This window comes from Protopterus annectens, chromosome 2.part0, assembly GCF_019279795.1.
Source record: "Protopterus annectens isolate FY-2018-M chromosome 2.part0, PAN1.0, whole genome shotgun sequence".
NCBI classification, from domain to species: domain Eukaryota; kingdom Metazoa; phylum Chordata; order Ceratodontiformes; family Protopteridae; genus Protopterus; species Protopterus annectens.
In genome coordinates this window covers 953,812,707-953,834,408 of record NC_056728.1, presented here as the reverse complement: position 1 = coordinate 953,834,408, position 21,702 = coordinate 953,812,707, and the positions used below count along the sequence as shown (strand labels likewise).

Genomic DNA, 21,702 nt, shown 5'->3' with positions numbered 1-21,702 from the left:
AGTCTCTGTTTTTGTGTATAAGAAAAGTGGAGATTTGCATTATGGATCTTACAATATATAAAGAAATACATAAAAAGCCAATGATGATGTCTCAAGTCCTAACCAATTTCTTCATCTTCTCAAGAAAAGAATTAAAAAAAATCACCTTGAGAGTAGAACAAGGTAAAACCTAAGAAGTAAAGTTCTTTAATCCATTTTGAGAACATATCAACAAATAGTAATGATTGTCCTTTATATTACATGGTTAATTTTAGCGGCCTCAGTGTATTATAAGCTAAAAAAAGTGTAGGACTGTAAAATGTCTGACAGCTTTATACTATATTGCACAGTTCACATCACCATAAAGGAGCAGTCAGAAGTAACGTGCACCGCCAGTCAAATGAACAGCTTGAAAGGTTATCACGAACTTTGTTCTGCCACGCTTCTGTTATTTGAATTGCAGCCCAAAGTAAGTGGCAGCTTTTAAAGATGTCAGGTTTTGCTGATGGTTGCTGTCTGTGTGCAGCATAAGCCTTGATTATAACAAGATTCTAATATATGTTTGTTTGTCTTTTCAGTTTTTTCCCGGTAAGGGGTCGCCACAGCGGAACTCCGATCCGCTAATGATTGGCAGTAGATTTTTACGAAACGCCGAGGTGCCAGCTCAATGCCCAACCTTCAATGAAGGCACGCCCATTTACGCACGCATGTCTTTCGAACGCTACCCAACCACGGAGAGGATATGCAGACTCCACACAGAAGGCACTCCCAAGCCACGCCGAGAATCGAACGGGAGAACCTCTTGCTGTGAGATAACAATGCTACTGTCGTACCACCGTGGCTACAACAAGGTTCTAATATATAAACCTCAATATAACAAGCTTGTTATAGCCAGGTTCACACATTAGAACCAGAGGATAACAAGATTATTTTTCAAGTTTTAGACTGCACTGAGCATACTGCATATACAACAAAGGATTTAAACACTACAGGTTCCCAGTCCTACAAGACTAAATTTACCTATCTTTGTGAGGGTTTTTTAAAAAGTACTCTTTAAGGTCATGTGTGGTATAACATCGCATCTGTACGGTTTTAGAGTTCCATTTCCTTGTCTTTCTCTATTCCTTGTTGGTCAGATAATGTATGCCTGTATATTACTTACAGTCTTTGATTCCTTCTTGCACATAGATGAAAACTGATGCCTTAAATTCAATCTGTTTCCAAATCAAGTCATATTTTCCTTTTTACACTGTGGTACCTATTTGTCCTGCTCAGTATATCATGTGACCTTCATGCTGGATGAATTTACAATACTGGATGTAGAAATGAAACAGATGTGAGTCAATCGTGTTTAAGGAATGTGTTTCTCAAACTACTGCTCAAACCAGTGGTTCCCAAACATTTTTGATTCTTAGCTCCCTTGCTGAATCCAGGTTTTCCGAAGGCAACCCCCCCCCCCAACAGCATGCATAAAGTGCCTATTTCATTTATTTATTTATTTGACATTCGTTTAACGAGGCTGGCTGACTGGACTAGGAGACCTGGGGAGAAAAGCTCAAAAGTACAATAAAAAGACAATTACCAAAAAAAGTGTACATTCTGCTTAACAGCATAACACTGATCTACTATGGTTGAGGGATAAGCAAACCTAATGGCAACCTTATTAACTTTAAGTTTATAAAAGCAATATTTAAAATCTGTCCCTATTATTTGGCTCTGTCTAGCATACCTCTCAACTGTATAGATTTTTGCAGAATGTCCAGATTTTTGCCTTATATTTTTGGTCTTTTTCTCATAAAATTGTTGATTTCTGGCAAATCACTGGCAGATCATTGAGGTTGAAGTCAGAAAATAATGAAAGACAGTTGAGTTTCATACTTCATACCCTTCAGAAAATTCATGTCAATGCAAAACCTGCATTTCTATCAACTTTCTAAGTTTGAGAGAGCAGTATTTAAAAGTGTCCCTGTTTTGTGCCTTTGCACCCCCACTAGTTTTGGCTTTGTCCAGATTTCTTGATCTAAGAGGGTGAGAGGTATGTGTCCAATGGTATGGTCCAGACTTAGACGTACCTCATTGCTGCTGCTGCCAGGGATCACTCTCACTCTTCACTCTCTCCCTCATGACACACACACACACACACACACACACACACACACACACACACACACTGAGTCTCTTTTGCATTCAAGCACGCATTCAGTCACACACATCGCTCTCACTCTTTTCCGATCTCTCACACAGTCATAGTCAGTCCCTCATTCATACATTCACTCACACATCACTCTTACTCTCCCAATCATGCACACACACACACACACACACACACACACACACACACACACACACACACACACACACACACACACACACACACACACACACACACAGTGACTTCATTCATTCCTGCATTCATTCACACATCGCTCTCACTCTCCCGATCTCTCACACACACACAGCCACTTCTTCATTCATTCCTGCATTCACTCACACATCGCTCTCATTCTCCCGATCTCTCTCACGCACACAGACTCTTTTGCTTTCATGCACGCATTCACTCACACAAGCAGACAGACAGACACACACACACACACACACTCATACAGGCATTCACTTACCTGACAGCCTGGTTTCAAGTGCTCCTCGGCCTGGTACTGGTCCAAGGCCCGGTGGTTGGGGACCACTGCTATATTTGATGCCAGTTCTACTAAAAAGCTCCAGTGTAGGTCTAGACTTAGTTCACCACAAACTAATAAGCTTAGCTGCAAAATAAACCACAAACTGCTTGCGGTTTATTTTGCAGCTAAGCTTATTAGTTCGCGGCACACCTGTGAGAAAGCCGTGGCTCCTCAGGGCACCACGGCACACACTTTGGGAACCCTTGGCTTAAACAATGGCTGCTGCTTGTCACCTATATGGAGGTTGTTTTGCTGGCTGGCAACATTTAACACCATAAAGAATTAAAACAGTAAGTGTGATTTACTTTAAGTACACCCAATTCCACCCTCTGTAGTCAGAGTTATTGGGTTGGGGAAGGGGCAGTTTTTTTAGCTGTAACATGTTCTGGTCATATCCCAGACTACAAATTATAACAGGAGCCAAAGATATGATCAGAAAGAGGTCAACACTGGAATCAGGTTTCCGTAACTGTGAAAATGTTCATGTCTTTAAGGGAAAAGAAGTGCTCAAGTTTACTTATTTTGTTGTTTATGTTCATGGAGTTCAGCATCGCTACCTTTATATTATATAGATTTGACTTGGCTATGCAGGGATATTCCTCAGGTGAACTCTACTTAAAAAAAAGAATGCAAAAACTGAGAGGTGAAAGCTGCAGGCCATTCATGGAAAAATGGGGGGTGGGGTGGTATCTTGACTATTACTTCTAACACAGGCACATAACCCCTCCATCTAGAATGAGACTAATTTCCAAGCCAGTTATTGCATCCAATTAACTTCTCCTTGAATTTAGGCAACATTTTTGGTGATGGAGAATGCTGCTCAATACCAGGACCTTGACTTTTTCAACATGAGCAAACAGCTCAACACTGTTTCTGTGAATCTTCCCTAGGATGGGATACCTGAGCATCATTCATCCCCACATAGGCAACTACAAAGTCATAATCACATCTGGGGTGGGACCTAAGGACACTAGTGATGTCCCTAATCCTAGCACCAGAGTGGAAGGTCTCACCATATGCCTTGCTAACCTGCTGAGCTTTGTGTTTGTTTGTTTTACAGTGGAGTCACTAATGACTAAAACATTTCAGGGATGTGCTGCATGTTTATGGAATCTTAAAGGTACACGCAAATTCCAGTAACATTTAGGTGTGGGTGTTGCTCTGGTATTAGTATTTTGGATACTGGCTGGGTAAGCTAGCAGGATGTCTAAGATGCCAAGGATGACTTTCTACTACCTCTCCATATGTTAGAGTGATGCTATAATGTTGTTATAATACAGAGTTGCTGTGGTCCTGTGTACTGATTATAAACAGGGTAGAACAACTTGCATCCAGGTTAGATAAGTGCATATCTTACAAGTGGAATCAGTATGATTAGATGGAAGCTGTTAGTAAACATGAGGTGGTGCTACATTGCCTTGCAAATTCAAGCACTAATAGGCTAATTAAGGATGAGGGAGGCATGCTGTTACTCCTTGGCAACAGGTAGTATTTTTGGGGTCACTTAATAAAACAGATAAGAGTAACTGAAAGTGAACACAGCATAAACTCTGTTTAAAACAGTGATGGCTGAGAGCACACAAACTATAATCACATTAGTTGCAACAGCAAGGTGATGCAATTTGGAGTAAAATTTTGTCTGAAGATAATTGGTTACACCAATAGTTATCTGGGGTCGCTCACTATTCTGGGTCTGTGGATCACATCAGTTAGACAAAGCAATTTAATTAGTTTAATGGGCAGGACTTCACAAAATGATTATTTTGTGTAAACCAGCAACGGCCAGTGAAGAGGGGCAAGCTATGGTCACATTAACAAAAGGAATGAACAACTAGAGAGCCACTGGGTTTATATGCCCACATGCAATGCTTTTCCACATAAATAAGAACTCTTTAAATATCCCCTGTCCTGTATTGACTTAAGAAGTGTTTATTGTTCATGCACTTCAGATATTTTCTCTCCAGCTTGCTATTGCAAAGAAGGCTATGGCTCAAAGAACCTACCTAGTAAACAAAAAATAAATGAGACTAACAGAAATAATATGGCTTTATTTGAAAATACAATTATACTGTATAACAGCCATGATTGTACTGCATCAACACAGATTTTGTAATTAGTTGAGATTTTTAGATGGTATAAGACTTTCATTAGGAGTTGTAGCTGGGCTCATGCCAGCCTGAAAGCTCGAGTAAGTGCAAAACCTATGTTGGTCCAATAAAAAGGTATTACATGACATCTGTGTTCCAGTGTCTGTGTTTTCTGTTAGTGGACCAACATGGCATTTCTTTATTTTTTTCTCATGCCTTTAACTGTGCCTTTATCTGCACACATTGACTGCAGCTATGAGTTTATTAATTTGCACAAGTTTAGATTTAAGATAAAGATGCTACAAACTGTTCCCCTTAAAATCTCTCAGTGAAGATCTGCCTTGCGATATTTTCTTCAAATGTTCAAAGAATGTCTGACAGTGGTTAGATGTTACAAATAATTGCTATATGTAAGAAGAAAACTAAGAGTTCTGTACTTAATTCAGTCTAAATAAGACACTAAGGTGATGTATACATTTTTTAGACTGCTTCTAAAGCCAGAAAATTGTCTTGGATGGTGGTAGATTCTTTCCAGATGTATAACAGTGTAAAACTGTTTTACAATTTACTTAATACGAACAGAATATAATGATTCTGCATGGCACATCACATTACCTGCAGGTGTTTCAGAAGAGTAAGCCTGAAACTATTCATTTTTTTAAGAAAATGTTTATTGATTTAACAAATATACAATATATACACAGAAAGAAAGAAATTCAGTGTCATTATTGTTACACAATGCTAGAATACAATGAATCATCGTAGTAATCTAATACAATTAAGAATCTTGGTATTTCAAATAGCAGCATTTCAAGGCTATCCCAACAAATAAAAGTCTTAGTATGATTTACAGACCTTATTCTAATTATTTCTTTTTCAGTTTTACAACAGCATTGCTGTTAAATTTAAAAATTCTTTGAATGCAAGAATGGGTTTGATTTTCACTTGTTGTAATAATTTTTTTCTAGCTATTGCCACAATACTCCAAAACAATTTTTTGGTTTGGCTTTTATAGTTAAAGGAGGTGGAACATTCATTAGTATTACTTATCTAGTTAAAACCTGAAACAATCCTTGACATGTCTTCAACAAAGAACTGTCAGATGTTTTAAAGTAGGTGCTATTGTTAAAGATAACCTACCTCTTGCCATTCCATTGGGTACCAGGCAGGGGGGCAGTCAAAACGATTGCAGGCTTGTACCACAACTGGCTTTGGCCTATGGCAGTTTTTATCTCCAAGTATCACAGTCTCATTAGTTTCTCTCGAAAGCAGATGAAAACAAAAGACATCCCGGGTTTGTAGTCCTACACCACAGGTAGCAGAACATGCACTCCAATTCCCATGCTCCCACCTAAGGAAAACCATGAGAGGGAGACAAGGACAGAGAGAAAGAGTTATAAATACATTGGAGTCAAAGTGCACTTCTTAAGACAGACAAACACACACACACACACACACACACACACACACCATCTGTAGTATCTTGCAGTACATTCTGAAAAAAATTAGTTTACATAAATTATTTTATAGTCTAAAAGCAATATAAATTCTGAAAACTGTATATGCGCAAACTTGAAAATGTATTTATATTGCATTTGTTTATTGGGAAAGTCTGTCTGGTATAGCCTCTTTTCAGAGGCTGTCAGGATAGAAAAGACATTATTGTTGTGTAAGTTGAACTTAACATAACAGTAGATGTTTTAGTGATCACTGCTGCAGTAGCCTTAGCTATATGGGGTTATATCATACTAAGGATATAACAGCCAGCCAGCATCTAAAGCATCAGGGCACCTTCCACGCACCCAAACTGTCAAGTAGCTCGACCTGAGCTAACTAAAAGCCAAGTTTTGGTGCAATGTCCTTCAGAGCTTTCCTGCCAGTAGAGAGAAGGAGGCTGAGCCCTGAAAGGGCAAAGCTGGAAATAAAAAATAAATGTCCACACCATGGCATAAAAAACATACCAAAAAACAATGAAGGTGGAGGGAGAGAGTGGCTACTGCACCAGTGATCATTCAAACATTTACTGTTATAGTAAGTTTACTTACACAACTATACCATGTTCATCATATTGAACACTGCTTCATTAGCTGTAGCTATATGGGTAGATTACCACAGGTAACTACATTTGGGAGGTGGAAGGGGATTGTTCCAGGAGACCCTGGAGAATGGTCCTAGTAAAGCCTGATCTAGACCTAGAGAAGGAATCCAGTTTATAGTGCTTTGTAAAAGTATGTACAGAGGACCAAGTAGAAGCTTCTAGGCTACTTCTAGAATCCAACTCTGTCCAAAAAGCCATAGAAGAAGTGAAGATTCTTGCAGAGTGGGCTTTTACCCTGCCTGGAATAGATTTGTCATGGTGAGTATAACAAAAGGTAATAGCTTTAGAGAACCATTTGAAAACAGACTGTTTTGTCACTGGTTGCCCCTTCTTCTTACTCTCAAAAGAAATAAACAATTCATCCAAAGAACTGAAAGATTTAGTTCTGTCAAGATAGTACCTGACATGTCTGTGGACATCCAAGGTATGGAGTATCCCTTTCTCCGTAATTTTTAGGTTACAGAAATAATATGGGGAGATGGATAGTTTGACTTAAAAGTAAACTGAGATACCACTTTAGGCATAAAAGAAGGATTAGTTTTCAAAGAAACCTTGTCCTTGTCTTAAATGAGGTGGGGTTGACTTACCATAAGACCTTGTAACTCATATACCCTTCTTGCAGAGGTCAGAGCAATCTATAAAACTATTTTCCATGTTAAAAATATCAAGTCAGCCAGATTAGCTTGTTCAAATGGAGCACGTGTTAGTTTCACTATCAAAAAATTAAATCCCAAGAAATGCCCCCCCCAATTTACTTGGAGACCTCTTATGCAAAACCCCTTTCAAGAATATTTTGACATGTGACTGCCTTGAAAGAAAAGGATCCATGGCACAGACATGCTGAAATAGTCAATAAATGAAGCTTCATAGGGGAATAAGAAAGGCCATAGGATAGTTGTTGTTGTGTCTTTTGGCTTTTCCCAGTTAGGGGTCGCCACAGCAGAACTCCAGTCCGCTAATGATTGGCAGTTTATTTTTACATGCTGAGTTGCCAGCCCTAATGCACAACCTTCAATGAAGGTACGCCCATTCACGCATGTCTCCACGCAGAAGATGCTCTAGCTGAGAGTCAAACCGGTCAGTGTCTTCCTGTGAGGCGACAACGCTACCGCAGCACCACCACCGTGGATAAAGGCTACAGGATAGTAACACACAAATACTGTAAAACAAGAAAACAGTTATCCTTGAATGGGTACTGGTTATGTTGTTGGCACCAACTAGAAAACATTCTCCACTTACATGATTTTTTTAGTAGCAGGCTTTCTTGCCTCCATTAGTACCTGCTGCACATCCTCAGAAAAGAGGTGACTAAAAGGAATTAAGACACTATCATCCAGGCAGTCAACTGAAAATGATTGGTGTCGGATTGTATCAAACACCTCCTATTCTTGTGTGAGTAGATCCATTCTGTGAGGAAGCTTATGGTAACTGCCCCTTGCCATTTCCAAAAGAAGGGAGAACCACAGCTGCATGGGAAAGAAGGGAGTCACCCCAATGATCTTGGGGTTTCCTTCTGAATCTTCAAAAGTACTCTGGATATTAGTGGAAATGGTGGAAAAGCATACAGGAACATTCCTGTCCAAAGAAAAGGCATCTGTCTTCCAGGCCTTCTTGCACAGAGTCCTGGAACAGACGTTTGCCAGTTGATTGTTCAGAGAAGAGGCAAAGAGGTCTACTTGAGGAACTCCCTACAGATGGATAGAATATTGGAAGACCCCTAGATCTAGTTTAAATTCATAGGGGTCTGGCTTGGTCCTGCTCAGTTTTCTGCCACACAGTTTTTCTCTGACAGAATGTAGGATGCCTGTAGAGTGAGATTGTGCTGTGAAGCTATATCCTAAGTGAACACAGCTCATCTGTGAAGCGAGTATGACCTGGCTCCCCCTTGCTTGTTGATGTACCACATTGCTGTGGTATTGCCTGCAACTACTTGAAAAGGTACTGGGGACCAGATATGCTTCAGACAATTGAGTGCCTTGATCGGGGCAAGCATCTCCTTGATATTTATGTGCTTGCATCTGTCCTTAGCATCTCACATCCCCTGCACTTTTATTCCTTCTGAAACTGCTCCCCAAGCAAAGTCTGAAGCATCTGTGGTGACTGACTGCTTTTGGAAAAGGGAGGGAGAAGTGGAGACCACAATTTAAGGATACCTGTTGTTTTCACCAAGTGATTTCTCTTCTGAAAAACCCCAGCAGTGGGATCTGAAAAGATAAAGGGTGTTGATGCTTGAACGAGACAGATTTCAGATTCCACTGTATCTTTCTAATTTGTAGTCTTGCCAGGGTATCATGAGAATCATAGATGCCATGATACCCAAAATCCTGAGGTATTCATTTGCAGTGACTGAAGTCTGAGTGGAAAACCTTAGATCTATTATTTCATGTAGAAGAAAAGATCTTTGAACTGAGTTATCTACTTGACATCTCAGGAACACAACTGTGTATGAGGGAGTCAAGAAATACTTTTGCATATACTCTTAAGCACCAAAACTAGGCAGCAAAACACCAAGGCTAACGTAAGATCCCCAAGCTGGAAACAGATATCCGAAAGATATATTCCAAATGAACAAATCCAAAGTTCATTAAAAGTTTTATCGAATAAAATTCAAAGTGGAAATTAAAATAATATAAAGTCCCTGGATGCTTGCATACGATAAGCACTTTTGATTAGGTCTTCATCAGATCGTAATTATAGTAGGGACAAACTTGCTTTTATATACATTCTTTAACCATCAATTAGCCAATGACAACTTGCAAAATACAAATAACCAATGACTTTCCTTCCTACCAAATCTCTTTTAATTCGTAACACCAACCAAAAACTTTCATTGTTGGATCCTGCCTTTATTTTGATTGTATTAGCACTGATGACTAATATGCAAATGCGCTGTACTGACGACCAATATCGGCTCAACAATACATCTCTCTCTAAGCTAGAGTTGCCAATGGGAATTCACATTGGGGTTGCATCCCTATGTTGGTCATAATAGTGATCCCTATGGTAAATATGCAAAGTAGCTGAAAAGTCACGGCCAATAATAAACCACAGTCATCTTTTTGACCAATAAACAATGACTAGACTGGAAGATATGTTGCTTCCTTCTTTTACTTATGTTTAACTTATTTTTTGATATTATATTATAATTAGTAACTTATTAGAAGAGAAGCCAATCAAGATAGCTTTTTCTTGATGAAATATTAGTCAGATCCAGGCAAAGATTATCTTCTAGTTGTGCGTGAACTATCATCGCAACAAACTATGATTTCTAAAACACAGTATAATTCCAAGTGGCAGCTTTACCAAAATGTTATTCCATCATTCACTAAGAGTGACACACATACTTGGTGAATAGGGAAATATTCCCAAACTTGAAATTTCGATGCCCCATATTAGCTTTGTCTTGGTTTTTGAAATCACCATGTTTATTAGAGAGCCATAGGTAACACTGTTGTCCAATCAGCAGCATATTAGGCAGGGCGGCATGGGCATCCCCAACAAAAATTACTGTTCTTTTTCTTGTCATTAATAACCAAGAATTGCTGACTGAAGAACATTCATGCTGTGTCTGTTCTTTACAATTGTCCATCCATTTGGAACTTGTATTCTCATTGCATGCGGGAGACAAGATCGTGAGATGTATTGAATACAAAGATAAACCTTAACCGTGATCACACGGTGTTAACATTTTCTTTCCATGGATGGGAAGCAACTTGACCTTACTTGGAAGACAATCGGCACATAATCTGTTACATAAGAATGATAGGATGACTTCTTCTGACATAAAGGTAAATATAAGAATGTTGAATATTCTCTTTCATATGCCCTTGATGCTCCCCCCCTCATGTTCGCTCAAGTTATGATGGGTCTCCTCATCTTCAAAATAGGTTTTATCGGAATAATGCTATTTAGGCCCGGTGGTTGGTCAGCTCGCAAGTTTATTATCCATTTAGTTTCTCTCATCTCTGTGATGTTCTCTATGTCTCTTTTCCTCAAACATGGATATACATTTGCATATACTCTTGGATCCCAGCTTGTGCAAGAGATCTCTCAACCAAGAGAGAGAGAGATTTCTGCCATTTTGAAAAAGACTATGAAAAGATAAGCAATTGTCTAATTACATAAAAATGTGGGTACCCTGTAGCCTGCAATGAGCTATAACTTGAGTTAGACACTTTGTGAGCATTCTCGGTGCAGTGCATAGTTCAAAACGTAAGGCAGAGAACTGATCATGTGATCCAAGCACACAAAACCTTAAGAAACACTTGAAGTCTGGATAAGTAGGAATGTGATGATAAACATCTTTTAAGTCAAATTTTACCAAGGAAGAGGCAACAGGTTGCGAAGTGACATAATTTTGAATTTGGGCACTATGACAAACAGGTTAAAGAAAGAAAGACCAAGAACTGGTCTACAAGTGGTTTCTTTCTTTGGGACTAGGAACATCCTTGAATAAAACCCTACCTACCTGGGAAGGAGGAACTGGTTCCATCACTCAGTGTGACGGCATATGATGAAGAACAGGTAGAAAAAAAAATGTCATCTGTAACCCTTACAAATGATTTTCAGATCCCATTTGTCCGAAACAATCTGTTGCCAAAAATAAAAATGAAGATTCAGACTTTTTGGAATATAAAGATGGCCAGGATTGGGAGGTGGTCACAAGGTCTATTGAATAGTCATTCAGACTTGTTGGCGTGTCTTTGGTTTTGGGAGGTTTGAGACATCTTTTTGAAATCTCCTTGACACATCTTAAAGGTCTGTTTACCTGAATTCTGTTGAGACTATTTATTCTGTTTTTTGCTGCAATTGGATGAGAAGAAATAAAATCTCTTGGCAATTTGGAAAAGGAAGGATAGAAAATCTGACAATAAAAAGCTTGGCTCTCTCTATAAAGTAAAACACTTTCTCACTCCTCACGCTAAAATTACAATTGCCAGCACACACCTACTATCAACTTTTTTCTATGCCTCCCCCCTCTTTACAAACCTAAACAAGACAACCCTTAACAAACTTGCTTCTTGTTACAATCACATAGCTAGATTTGCCACAAATTCCACCTTTAGAACGCACCACTGCACTAACTTGAAGCAACTAGGGTGGTTAGAGTTTTCCAGCCAACTCCATTTCAACCAACTCAAAACGGCTCACCAGATACTGTATCACCCAGAGAAAACACCAGCTCTGAAAAACAGCATTAACCCCTATATTAACCTGCAATCTTTACGCTCCTCCAATAAGATCTTAGCTCAAACTACCAAAGCCAATAATTCTGCTGGGGATTCTCTATTCTCAAACTTTGTGGGTAAAATGTGGAACTCCCTACCGACCATGCTCACCTCAGAACCCTCACTCCTACAATTCAAAAAGCTTAAACCCCATCTCAATACTCTCTGGCAATGTCCCTGTTCCAAACCTGATTAACCACTATCATTTACCCTTCTCTTACCTCACTATCCTTAACCGCTTTTTAACAAGCCTTTGTAACTGACATATGTTTTTTTTTTATATGCTGCTGCTGTTTTTTTTTTCCCAAGATGTGATGTATCTTTATATTGTATTTAGAACTCAACTATCTTCCTTTTTTTGCATTAACAATGTTCATATGTCTGTTATGTACTTGGAGCTTTTCTCGCTGAAAATGGACATGTATCCAGTCGGACTCTCCCGGTTAACAAATGTAAAATAAATAAATAAATCAGCTTGTCCCTTTCATCACACTTTTTGATCAACTCTCCAGCAGAGAGGTCAAACACTAGATCTTTATCAAAGGGAGAATTTAAAATCTCATTTTTAACATCATCTGGAAGGTTCTGAGAATGTAGTCAAGCAAGCCTCCTTAAAACTGTACCAGTGGCCATAGCCATGGAAGACATGTCAACAATCATGCACACACTGCAAACAATGAGTAGTGCCTGTGCAATATACGAACTAAGTTATTTAAAGCAGATTTTTCTTCACATGAAGAAACTTAGATAAAGCATTCCTCATACTTTCACAATATGTCAGAATAAACTTTAACATATGAGCCTGACAATTTAAAATTATGAAATTCAAAGTTGCAGAAGTATACACTTTTTTACATAACTGTCAATAACTTTCCCATTCTTATTAGAAAGAATAGGGTTGGAGTTAACTAAGTGCTTAGCAGCAGAAGGGTTAACTAAGGCTAAAGCTGCTGGGTCAGGTTCATGAATAGTGTATGAAAATTTAAAACCCTGAAGAACTTTATATATCCTATCTGCCTTTTTAGGGATGTCTAAGTATCAGGGAAACTGCAGGCTATAAGACACATATCTTCTAAAGTACACAGGACAGGAGGAATGGGTGTAGATTGTGGACACTCCTTCTGTAACAACTCATGCCCGTTTTTGAGAGACTGAGGAAACCTCAGGGTGCTCCCAGTGAAAACACTGGGGCATTCTAGCAAAAGTCTCAGAGAAAGAGAACCCCCCACAGGGAGAATCAGAAAGAGAGCTCTTCTTTGAGTCTGAATCAGAAATCCGAGGACATAAACCTGAATTGGTCACTACGCCTTCCTGTTCAGATTCAGAATCTTGAATCTCTTCAGGAATCGAGGCATCCCTCTTTTTTTATCAGATCTACTCTACAGGAAGGATCAATAGCCTGAATCAAATCCTGAGCCAGTCCCAGTAAACTACTCCTATCCAAAGAAATTTGAGGAGGAGCAGATGCATGCTTTGTTTTCTGTAGCATTGTAGACTGGACAGTAGTATTGACTTTAGCTTGGGCAGAAAAGAGTACAAATTGCTATGTGCAGAGATAGTATGCATTATATCGAGCTTACAGAGAAATACATTGAGTGACATCAGAAGATGTGCAATGGCAGTTTCACTGACTGTGCATACTAAAGCAAGAGCAAGGAAAGGTAGAAGGTGACATCAGCGGTCTGTCTGAGTGGTGACAAGATTGACAACTGCATTATTACATAATGATCTGTCTGAAATAAGACTACTATTTGGTGGATGATAACAGCATTTGCTTGCCGACATATTGACAGCTGTGAGTAGCCAATTTGAATTCTAATAAACAGAGCAGAGCACAGTTTCTGGAATACTTCTGCATGTTAAGGATTGATACAGGCATTTTGTAACATTATTTATGGTAATGATGCTATTCAGACGACATGAATAAGAAGAGAGATGAGGGAACACTTTTACTAGCACACCAGGCAGGCAGTTTCTGCCATCACTGTCTGATGTCTATTGTAATGCATAGCTGACTGAATAAACCTTGCAGGGCAGGAAATGGGATACTGTGGCTAACTGGGGGAGGGAAAATTAGAGGAATAACTTGAGAAGGAACTGTAGCATACAAAATCAGTATGTCCCAAAAAAGTTTATCTCTGCAATGAGATGATATTTCTGGATGCTTTTTATCACAGAATGTGCAACACATCAGTAGGAAAAACATTTGTAAAAAGCACTGCAGAACAATAAGTGATACTACTGCAGATACCTCTCAGAATTAGCACTGCTTCTCTGTTATTCCATTCTAAGTGAATAGAACTGAGATGTGACAGTCCAGCCATGGGCATTATAATCTCAACAACTGTTGCACTATGGGGAAGACTTAGCTTTAGAAGAAAGCAAACTCTGATCAGCATGTCTGCACCCAGAGGGACATTGAGGGTTATAAACAAAAGAAAATTTGTAGTGACTACTACTTTCTGATGAATAAGTGTTAGCAATCTGTAGAAATTCAAGAAAAGATATATATATTTTTTAGTGGTCCTTTATACTCACTACTTACTTAAAGCAAACATCATACCTAAGGGACTCCGCATGTGGCTGTTACCTGTGGGGCTCATACCAGTCTTGGCATTACATGAAAAATTACTCACACTTTTTGACAGGCATGGGTGTGAGTATATGGACTTGTTAGTGAGGTATAATACGAGACTGATCAAAGAACTTATCAGCACCATTAAGAAATTGGATCATCTAATAATTCATGACTTACATTATGAAACCCATAAATTTGAACATATTTGCATTTTCAAAAGTACTGATGAGCAAGTCCACACTATATGAAATCAGAAGATCAAAAAGCTAGAGGGTGAGAGAAAAGATTATGCTAATAAAAAAGTAAATTGCATCCCCCATGGTTCCCAGACATAGGATACTTGGTTAAATGGTATATTTGATTAATTTCCCATGAAGGTGATGACCAGGCTGAAAATGTGTGCAACAACAAGGCCACTATTTTTTTCCATGAAGGTGATGACCAGGCTGAAAATGTGTGCAACAACAAGGCCACTATTTTTTTAGACCCAGAGGAATATCCACAATTGAGGAATCAGAATGGATCAAAGTTTCATGTCAGAAACAAACCAACCAATGGCAGCCATAGAATTCTACCACGCCACCACAGCGGGACAGGTGAAGAATACAGAAAGGGAGCTTCAGAGGTAAGAATCTCACACAAGCAAATTTGAATTGGCGGTGAACCAAATCAACAGTAAATTTGATTTCCAATTGCCATCCTGTATTATTGTGGACAATAGTGATGGTGACTTTCACATTTACAACGTTTCCTCTTTTCTGATAAAGTCTAGTGATGAGAGTGACTATGAAACTAGAACTACACTAAAGAGGTCTCTTTCTTTGTTCATTCTGGTGCTACCAGTGTTTTTTTTTGTTTTTTAACTTTTCTCCTTATAATATTGATGTACATTGTGCAGACTTATTCTCAAGAGGTTTGACATTCGTTCCCAGCCAACATGCGGATGTAGTGTACATCTTGGTGGACTTGAAACAGTATTAAGAAAACCTAATTTTAATGTTATGTTTCAGAATGCACCTAATACAATGAACAATTTGAGACTATCTAGCACATATAATCCCCCCCTTATATCATGTGATTCAAACGTTTGAAAAAATTTATGGACTAGATATTCATAATATTTTATGTAAGAACTCTAAGGTTGGTTACAATCTAACATATATTGAGTCTAAAAGGTTACATGACTTAAGAAATAACCCAAATATTAGTGTTATAAAGTCCAATAAGGGGGTGGTAGTTTGTGGCTATGAACAACAGTGATTACTCTAAAAAGATGAAGGAGCTGCTACCAACAGACACTTATGAAAAAGTTTCATTAAATGAGCTGAATGTGACATACAGGAGAATTAAGAGTAAATTGGAAGATAAGTTAATTGATCAACAAATAACTATCGAGTATAATTTCTTGAATGTAATAAACCACATGACACCCCCTTGCTCTTTGGAGTTCCCAAAATCCATAAAAACATTCAAGAGTTCCCAATGCACCCAAGTGTAGATGTGCATGGTTCAATTACCTACTAGTTTAATATCAAAACAAATGCACATTTGTCATGATTCCTCAGAATTTTTAAGTAAAATTAACAACATACCATATAAAGATTAATTTATCTTCATCATCATTGATCCAAAAGATCTATACAGTGTAATACCACACCAATTAGGGTTGGAATGGTTTTCTGATTTTTTGTTGGAGAATGGTATAACCCAAGATTACATTAATCTTTACAAAAATTTAATGGAAATAGTTTTTAAAAAGCAATTTCATTAATTTTGAAAAAGAATTGTACTTATAGTGAAGTGGGGTCACTGTGGGGTCAGCATGTGAGGGATCACAGGAGATTACTAGGCTATCGACCCAGAGGTCATTTTGAGCCTAGTTGTTTCATCCCAATGTAATAACATAGAAATGCTAGTCAATACCAAAGACTGCAGTTAGTGATGACTGCATATTTCCCTGGTCACCATGGTGGGTTGTGGGCACTAACCCTGGTAAGAATTTTCAGTGCCCCATCCACTCATCCAGGTTCCTCTTCAACAGAAGTGCTCTGTTTCACATGAATTGATAGCTGTTCCAAAGACCCAGCAGTCACTGGGAGATAAATATGTCCCTCCTGCATGTCCTATTTAAGTCGCATGCCATATTTAGGTCCCTGAAACTGGTCAATGGAGATAGCCGTAGACTGCAGAATGGGAACTTTACCATTCTCTTCACTGTAGTGCAATCTTAGAGTTGGTATACTTAAGTAGCAGGGGGTGTGGGGGGTGCAGATGTAATATTTTGGATTTTTTTTTTAGTTTAAATATTTCAAAACTTCAATCCTCTGGGCTTCTGTAATCAGAGGTTCAATGTTTTGAAATTCCAAAATTTGACGGTGGACCCATATATATATATATATATATATATATATATATATATATATATATATATATATATATATATATATAGATATATATATATATATATATATATATATATATATATATATACACACACTGAATAGCTTCTCTTCTCTTCTTCAGTCCATAGATCAAATTAATACTAATGTATCTTTTGTCACCTCTGCATAGTTCAATTAGTTTTACTATGTGTATCCTTACATATCTGCGTACTGTATTCTGCAGAAACAGACAGTGTTTATATTAGTGTGCATGTTGTAAATTGCTTTTGGTGTCTATTACTGAGTGCTATAAAATGCTTTCTGGAATGTCTTTTACTATTTGGTTGTAAATAGTTTTGGGAAAATTTCTCCCTAGTCATCTGCTGAAAAAGGGCATTGAATGGCCCAGTCAGACTTTACCAAATTTCAAATTCATAAATAAATAATCGTGTCACTTGATGAATATTAGTAATCATGATACCTGCTTTTCATTGAGAAAGTAAAGTACCACCAAAATCTTCCTCATTATCAAATGTCTGAATGCAGCTGAGTGCATTGCATAAAGCCACCTGTATCCTTTTTCTACAATACAAAAGGTAAGGATGAGCTGCAGCTTTACTCTGCTAGAAAGTAAATCCCAGCTCATACTTCATGATTGTAATAATGATTGGAAATACACTGTCGACCTGCTGATACTTCTAAACTGTCCAGGCTTTAGTCCAACATGACACATTAATGTACTCACAACTGATCAGTTTGAGAAATATGCCAGCATACAGAAAAAGAAAGACTTCATATAGCAAGGATTGCAGAGTAATGGCTGTGTAAATAACGTCTGCTTTACTAAAAAACTCATGCAAGTAATTCAGTTTCAGGGACTTATCCCATGATAGACGGTCACAGTTCAGGGCAAGGCAAAACAAGTATAGGAAGGTAGCTGCAACTATTCATTCAGCAAGACAATTCTTTGGAATTAATTTTAGTGATTTAATTATTGCAAATTCTCTTCCAGTACAGGACATCACAGAAGTAAACACTCGAATAGAACACCAGCTAGAAAATATAGTTGTGTACAGGTTATATCCTGACAAGGATATAACAGCCAGCCAGCTAACAAAGCTTCAGGGCACCATCGACATGCTCAAACTGTCAGGAGCTTGAGATGAGCTAACTAAAAGACAAATTTGGGCTTGAAGCTTTTCTGAGACTTTTGAGGAGCAAAGGTTGGCTTGTGCTTTCCTTTGATGGGCAATAAGTTCACTTGGGGAAAACCTATGTTCTTATATTTACTGATGATTTATTACTTTCCTCTTCAGGAAAGTTATTTTAAAGATAGGTATGTTATGTTTTAAAGGACTAACTCAAGACTGTAATGTACTTTTAAACACAGCACTCATTTTTGTGTTGTTTTTAAAGTAGTATAAACTAAGTGATAACATATATTTGTTTGTGTCTTTCGGCTTTTCCCGGTTAGGGGTTGCCACAGCGGAACTCCGTTCCGCTAATGATTGGCAGTAGATTTTACGTACTGGCTTGCCGGGCCTAACGCACAACCTTCAATGAAGGAACGCCCATTCACACGTCACTACACAGAAGACGCTCTAACTGAGAATCGAATGGGCAACGTCTAACTGTGAGGCGACAATGCTACCGCAGCACCACAGCCGCAGTGATAACATATATATATATATTGTGTTTAATTTTCCATTATGGGGCTGCCGTAGTGTTTGAAAGTGCTTTTTACTCTGTTTTTTTTCTGTTAAAAAGTAACTTCTATAGACTGGTAGTTTTATTAGAATTTGCTGCTGGGAAAGAGGTACTATTTTTTGGCTTCAGCAGGAAACAGATTGTCAGTCCTTCTTCCAACCAGAAAAAGAAAAAAGTTAAGCAAACAGTCTTTGCCATAACAGCAAGCTAGTAATGTGCCTCAGTGGCAGTTGGGAGGCTGTGCTGTCGCTATTTGTTATACCTTGGACCACTTATCTTTTACCCCAAATCCTTCTGGTGTAGCACTTACAGCCACTATTGACCTGGAGTTAGCCATGTCCTCTGCAGCTGGTGCAGTCGCCTCAGTGGGGCAAGGGAAAGTCACTGTTCTTGGTCCCGGGAGAGGGAAAAGTGAAGGTTTCCATGTTATGTCAGAATGCTGTGCCCATCCCTGACAAGCACTGGCTGCCATTAGTAAAATGTTTGGCCCCATTTTGCCTGTCAAAAAGAAACAGATAACCACTGCAGCAGTGATCAGTATGAAGAACATCACAGCATGAGATGTTTAAATTCCATGATTGCCAGGCAGAGGCATCAACTGTCTCCATAACAAGACAAAAAAATCAATGTTTGTACTAGAAAGTAGTTGATGAGATGTATGTCACTGACTAAACCATACTTTGACTGATTTAGGCTGTCAGCAAGATCTACAAGAAATGCCTTTAATTATAAATAAAGTCTAAGGATTGTCACAATCCTTCAGCACAGTTGGTGTAATATTATTGTGTTGGCTTTTTCTTTTCCCATCCATTTCTACATCTGTTCTTCACTTTCAACTTCTTAGAGCATGATGTATAAACTGGTAAGGTTCCTAGCAATTTTTTATAAGGATGGTGAGACCCTTAGGAAGCCTTGATGCTTTTAAAAGAAACTGCAAAAAGGTATTCTTCTGGATACAGAATAAACTGAACAAGAAAAGAAGGCAGTGTGTGTGTGTGTGTGTGTGTGTGTGTGTGTGTGTGTGTGTGTGTGTGTGTGTGTGTGTGTGTGTGTAAACAAAATGATGACACAGGACATCAGAAGTTGTCAGGAATGTTTGGAAGCATGGCAGCACAGAAAGAGCCAGAATGTCTGACATACGTAAAATCTAGAATAAAGAAGACAAGCAACAGATAGGAAGTAGCAGATGTAAAACAGAGAGAGAGAGACAGATGTCGTAGCTTCTTTCTCCTAGGATTAACCAACTCTCAAACCCCTGAGTGAATAACCATTAGCAAAAGACTGAAAACACAACTACTTGCAAAAGCAGACTGTTTTTGAACAGGGACAAGAAACTTCACTATTACACCATGTTACTTAAATATACTAACTTCATGGCTGTACAACCAACAAAGAAATTCAAAGTAATAAATGTAGAAACATAATCTGAGAAAATTAAAATTAGGGAGCTGGAAACAAGAATTACATATGTATAACTGATTATTCATAAGGGAACTGTTGACAGATAATGTTCCCTAGATAGAGACATGGACAGACAGAAATATACAAGTGTATTAATAAAAGTTAGGCAGATACTTGGATTCTACAAATGTTTATTATCTTTATAAAAAATACATTGCTATCTACCCACAGAGACCACTGATGAAAGTACAATGGGAAAAATCCAACATAAGTTAAGTTTTAGCTCTTACAGTTTTTGACCTGCATTTACTATAAATGCAGCTATTAACTATGCCCACTAGCCATATGCCAACTGTATAATAAAAGCCAAAGCCATGCATATGTGTGACTCATATATAATTTCAATTGAAAGCCTTTAATGAATCCTGTATGGGGGACTGTTGCAACCCCCCCCCCCACACACACACACATCAGTTAAGCAGTTTTGCAGTCTGATAAACTATGAATAAATACTTGCATGTGAAATGTTTTTAATACATTTCAGTTGGGCTGAAAATAATCTCTCAGTCAAAAGTGAGGATTAAGGGGGCATTAAACCTTCTTCCAGTCATACACAGAAGGAGCAATGCTGGAAGGTTCTTTTATGGAAATGCACTGAAAACTACTGATATATTCACTAGGTGCAGTGTGTGTATCTATGGTGTGTGTGTGTGTGTGTGTGTGTGTGTGTGTGTGTGTGTGTTAGGAGTTGTGGTGGTGGCAGTTAAAAGTTACTTCTTCCAGAATTCCTTTTGTAGTACAGCATCTCATTCCTAAATGGACTCAAGCAGGATAGGGGTAGTCCAGAAAATGTCAGGTAAACTGATATTGAAAGCTTAAAGGCTTTTAATACAGGCCTTATTGAAATATTGGCACTCAAAATGCAGAGTGCCAAAAAGCCCCCCCCCAAAAAAACAAACCTCCCCCCTGAAAACCCGGAGAACAGCAAATCCTGAAAATTGATCTTCTCCTTAAAACTTTTTTTTTGTAGCTGGGGGGGGGGGGGCAAGACCTTATGCACCCCCCCCCACCAATCCCCATTTAATATATACAAGTTCTGAGATTGCCATACCTTGGAGAAAAGGGAATATTCCAAGGAACACTATCTCAGACGTGAATTTGTTAATTCGCTCTGTATTTTGGAACTTGATCTAGCTAGTCCCAACATTTAAAATGGTTACCCTTAATACACAAAAAGTCATATACTAAGTACTCTATTGCTTAACTTCAGCCAAATCAGCATTATTGGAAACAACTTTTTTGGGGGAAATCTGAAAAATAAGGAGCTACAATTTGATGATAAAACAGATATTCAGGTTAAATGTATGACTTTATCATGCCAAGTGCAGCAGATGGAGCAGTAACCTTCTGGCAAAGGATGTGATGGCTAAGTGAAGTAGTTTTCTAACTATGCTGGACAGACAGATACCAAGCATTCCGGGGAGAGGTCTGATGGATAAGTCATATCTGGAGCATATGTAGTTGTTATGTGGAACAATGCCACAAGTTCTGTATTGTAAAATGGC

The 21,702-nt window shown here is 38.4% G+C and overlaps 1 protein-coding gene across 1 annotated transcript in view; it reads right to left on the bottom strand.

Annotated features, from left to right (window-relative positions):
• The window catches only part of ADAMTSL1 (ADAMTS like 1), a 4,128,157-nt gene that overhangs the window by 1,221,231 nt on the left and 2,885,224 nt on the right, over window positions 1–21,702 (bottom strand). Inside the window, exon 16 of the mRNA XM_044061207.1 lies at window positions 5,885–6,095. Coding sequence (XP_043917142.1) covers window positions 5,885–6,095 — 211 coding nt within the window. The remainder of the gene's footprint in view (window positions 1–5,884; window positions 6,096–21,702) is intronic.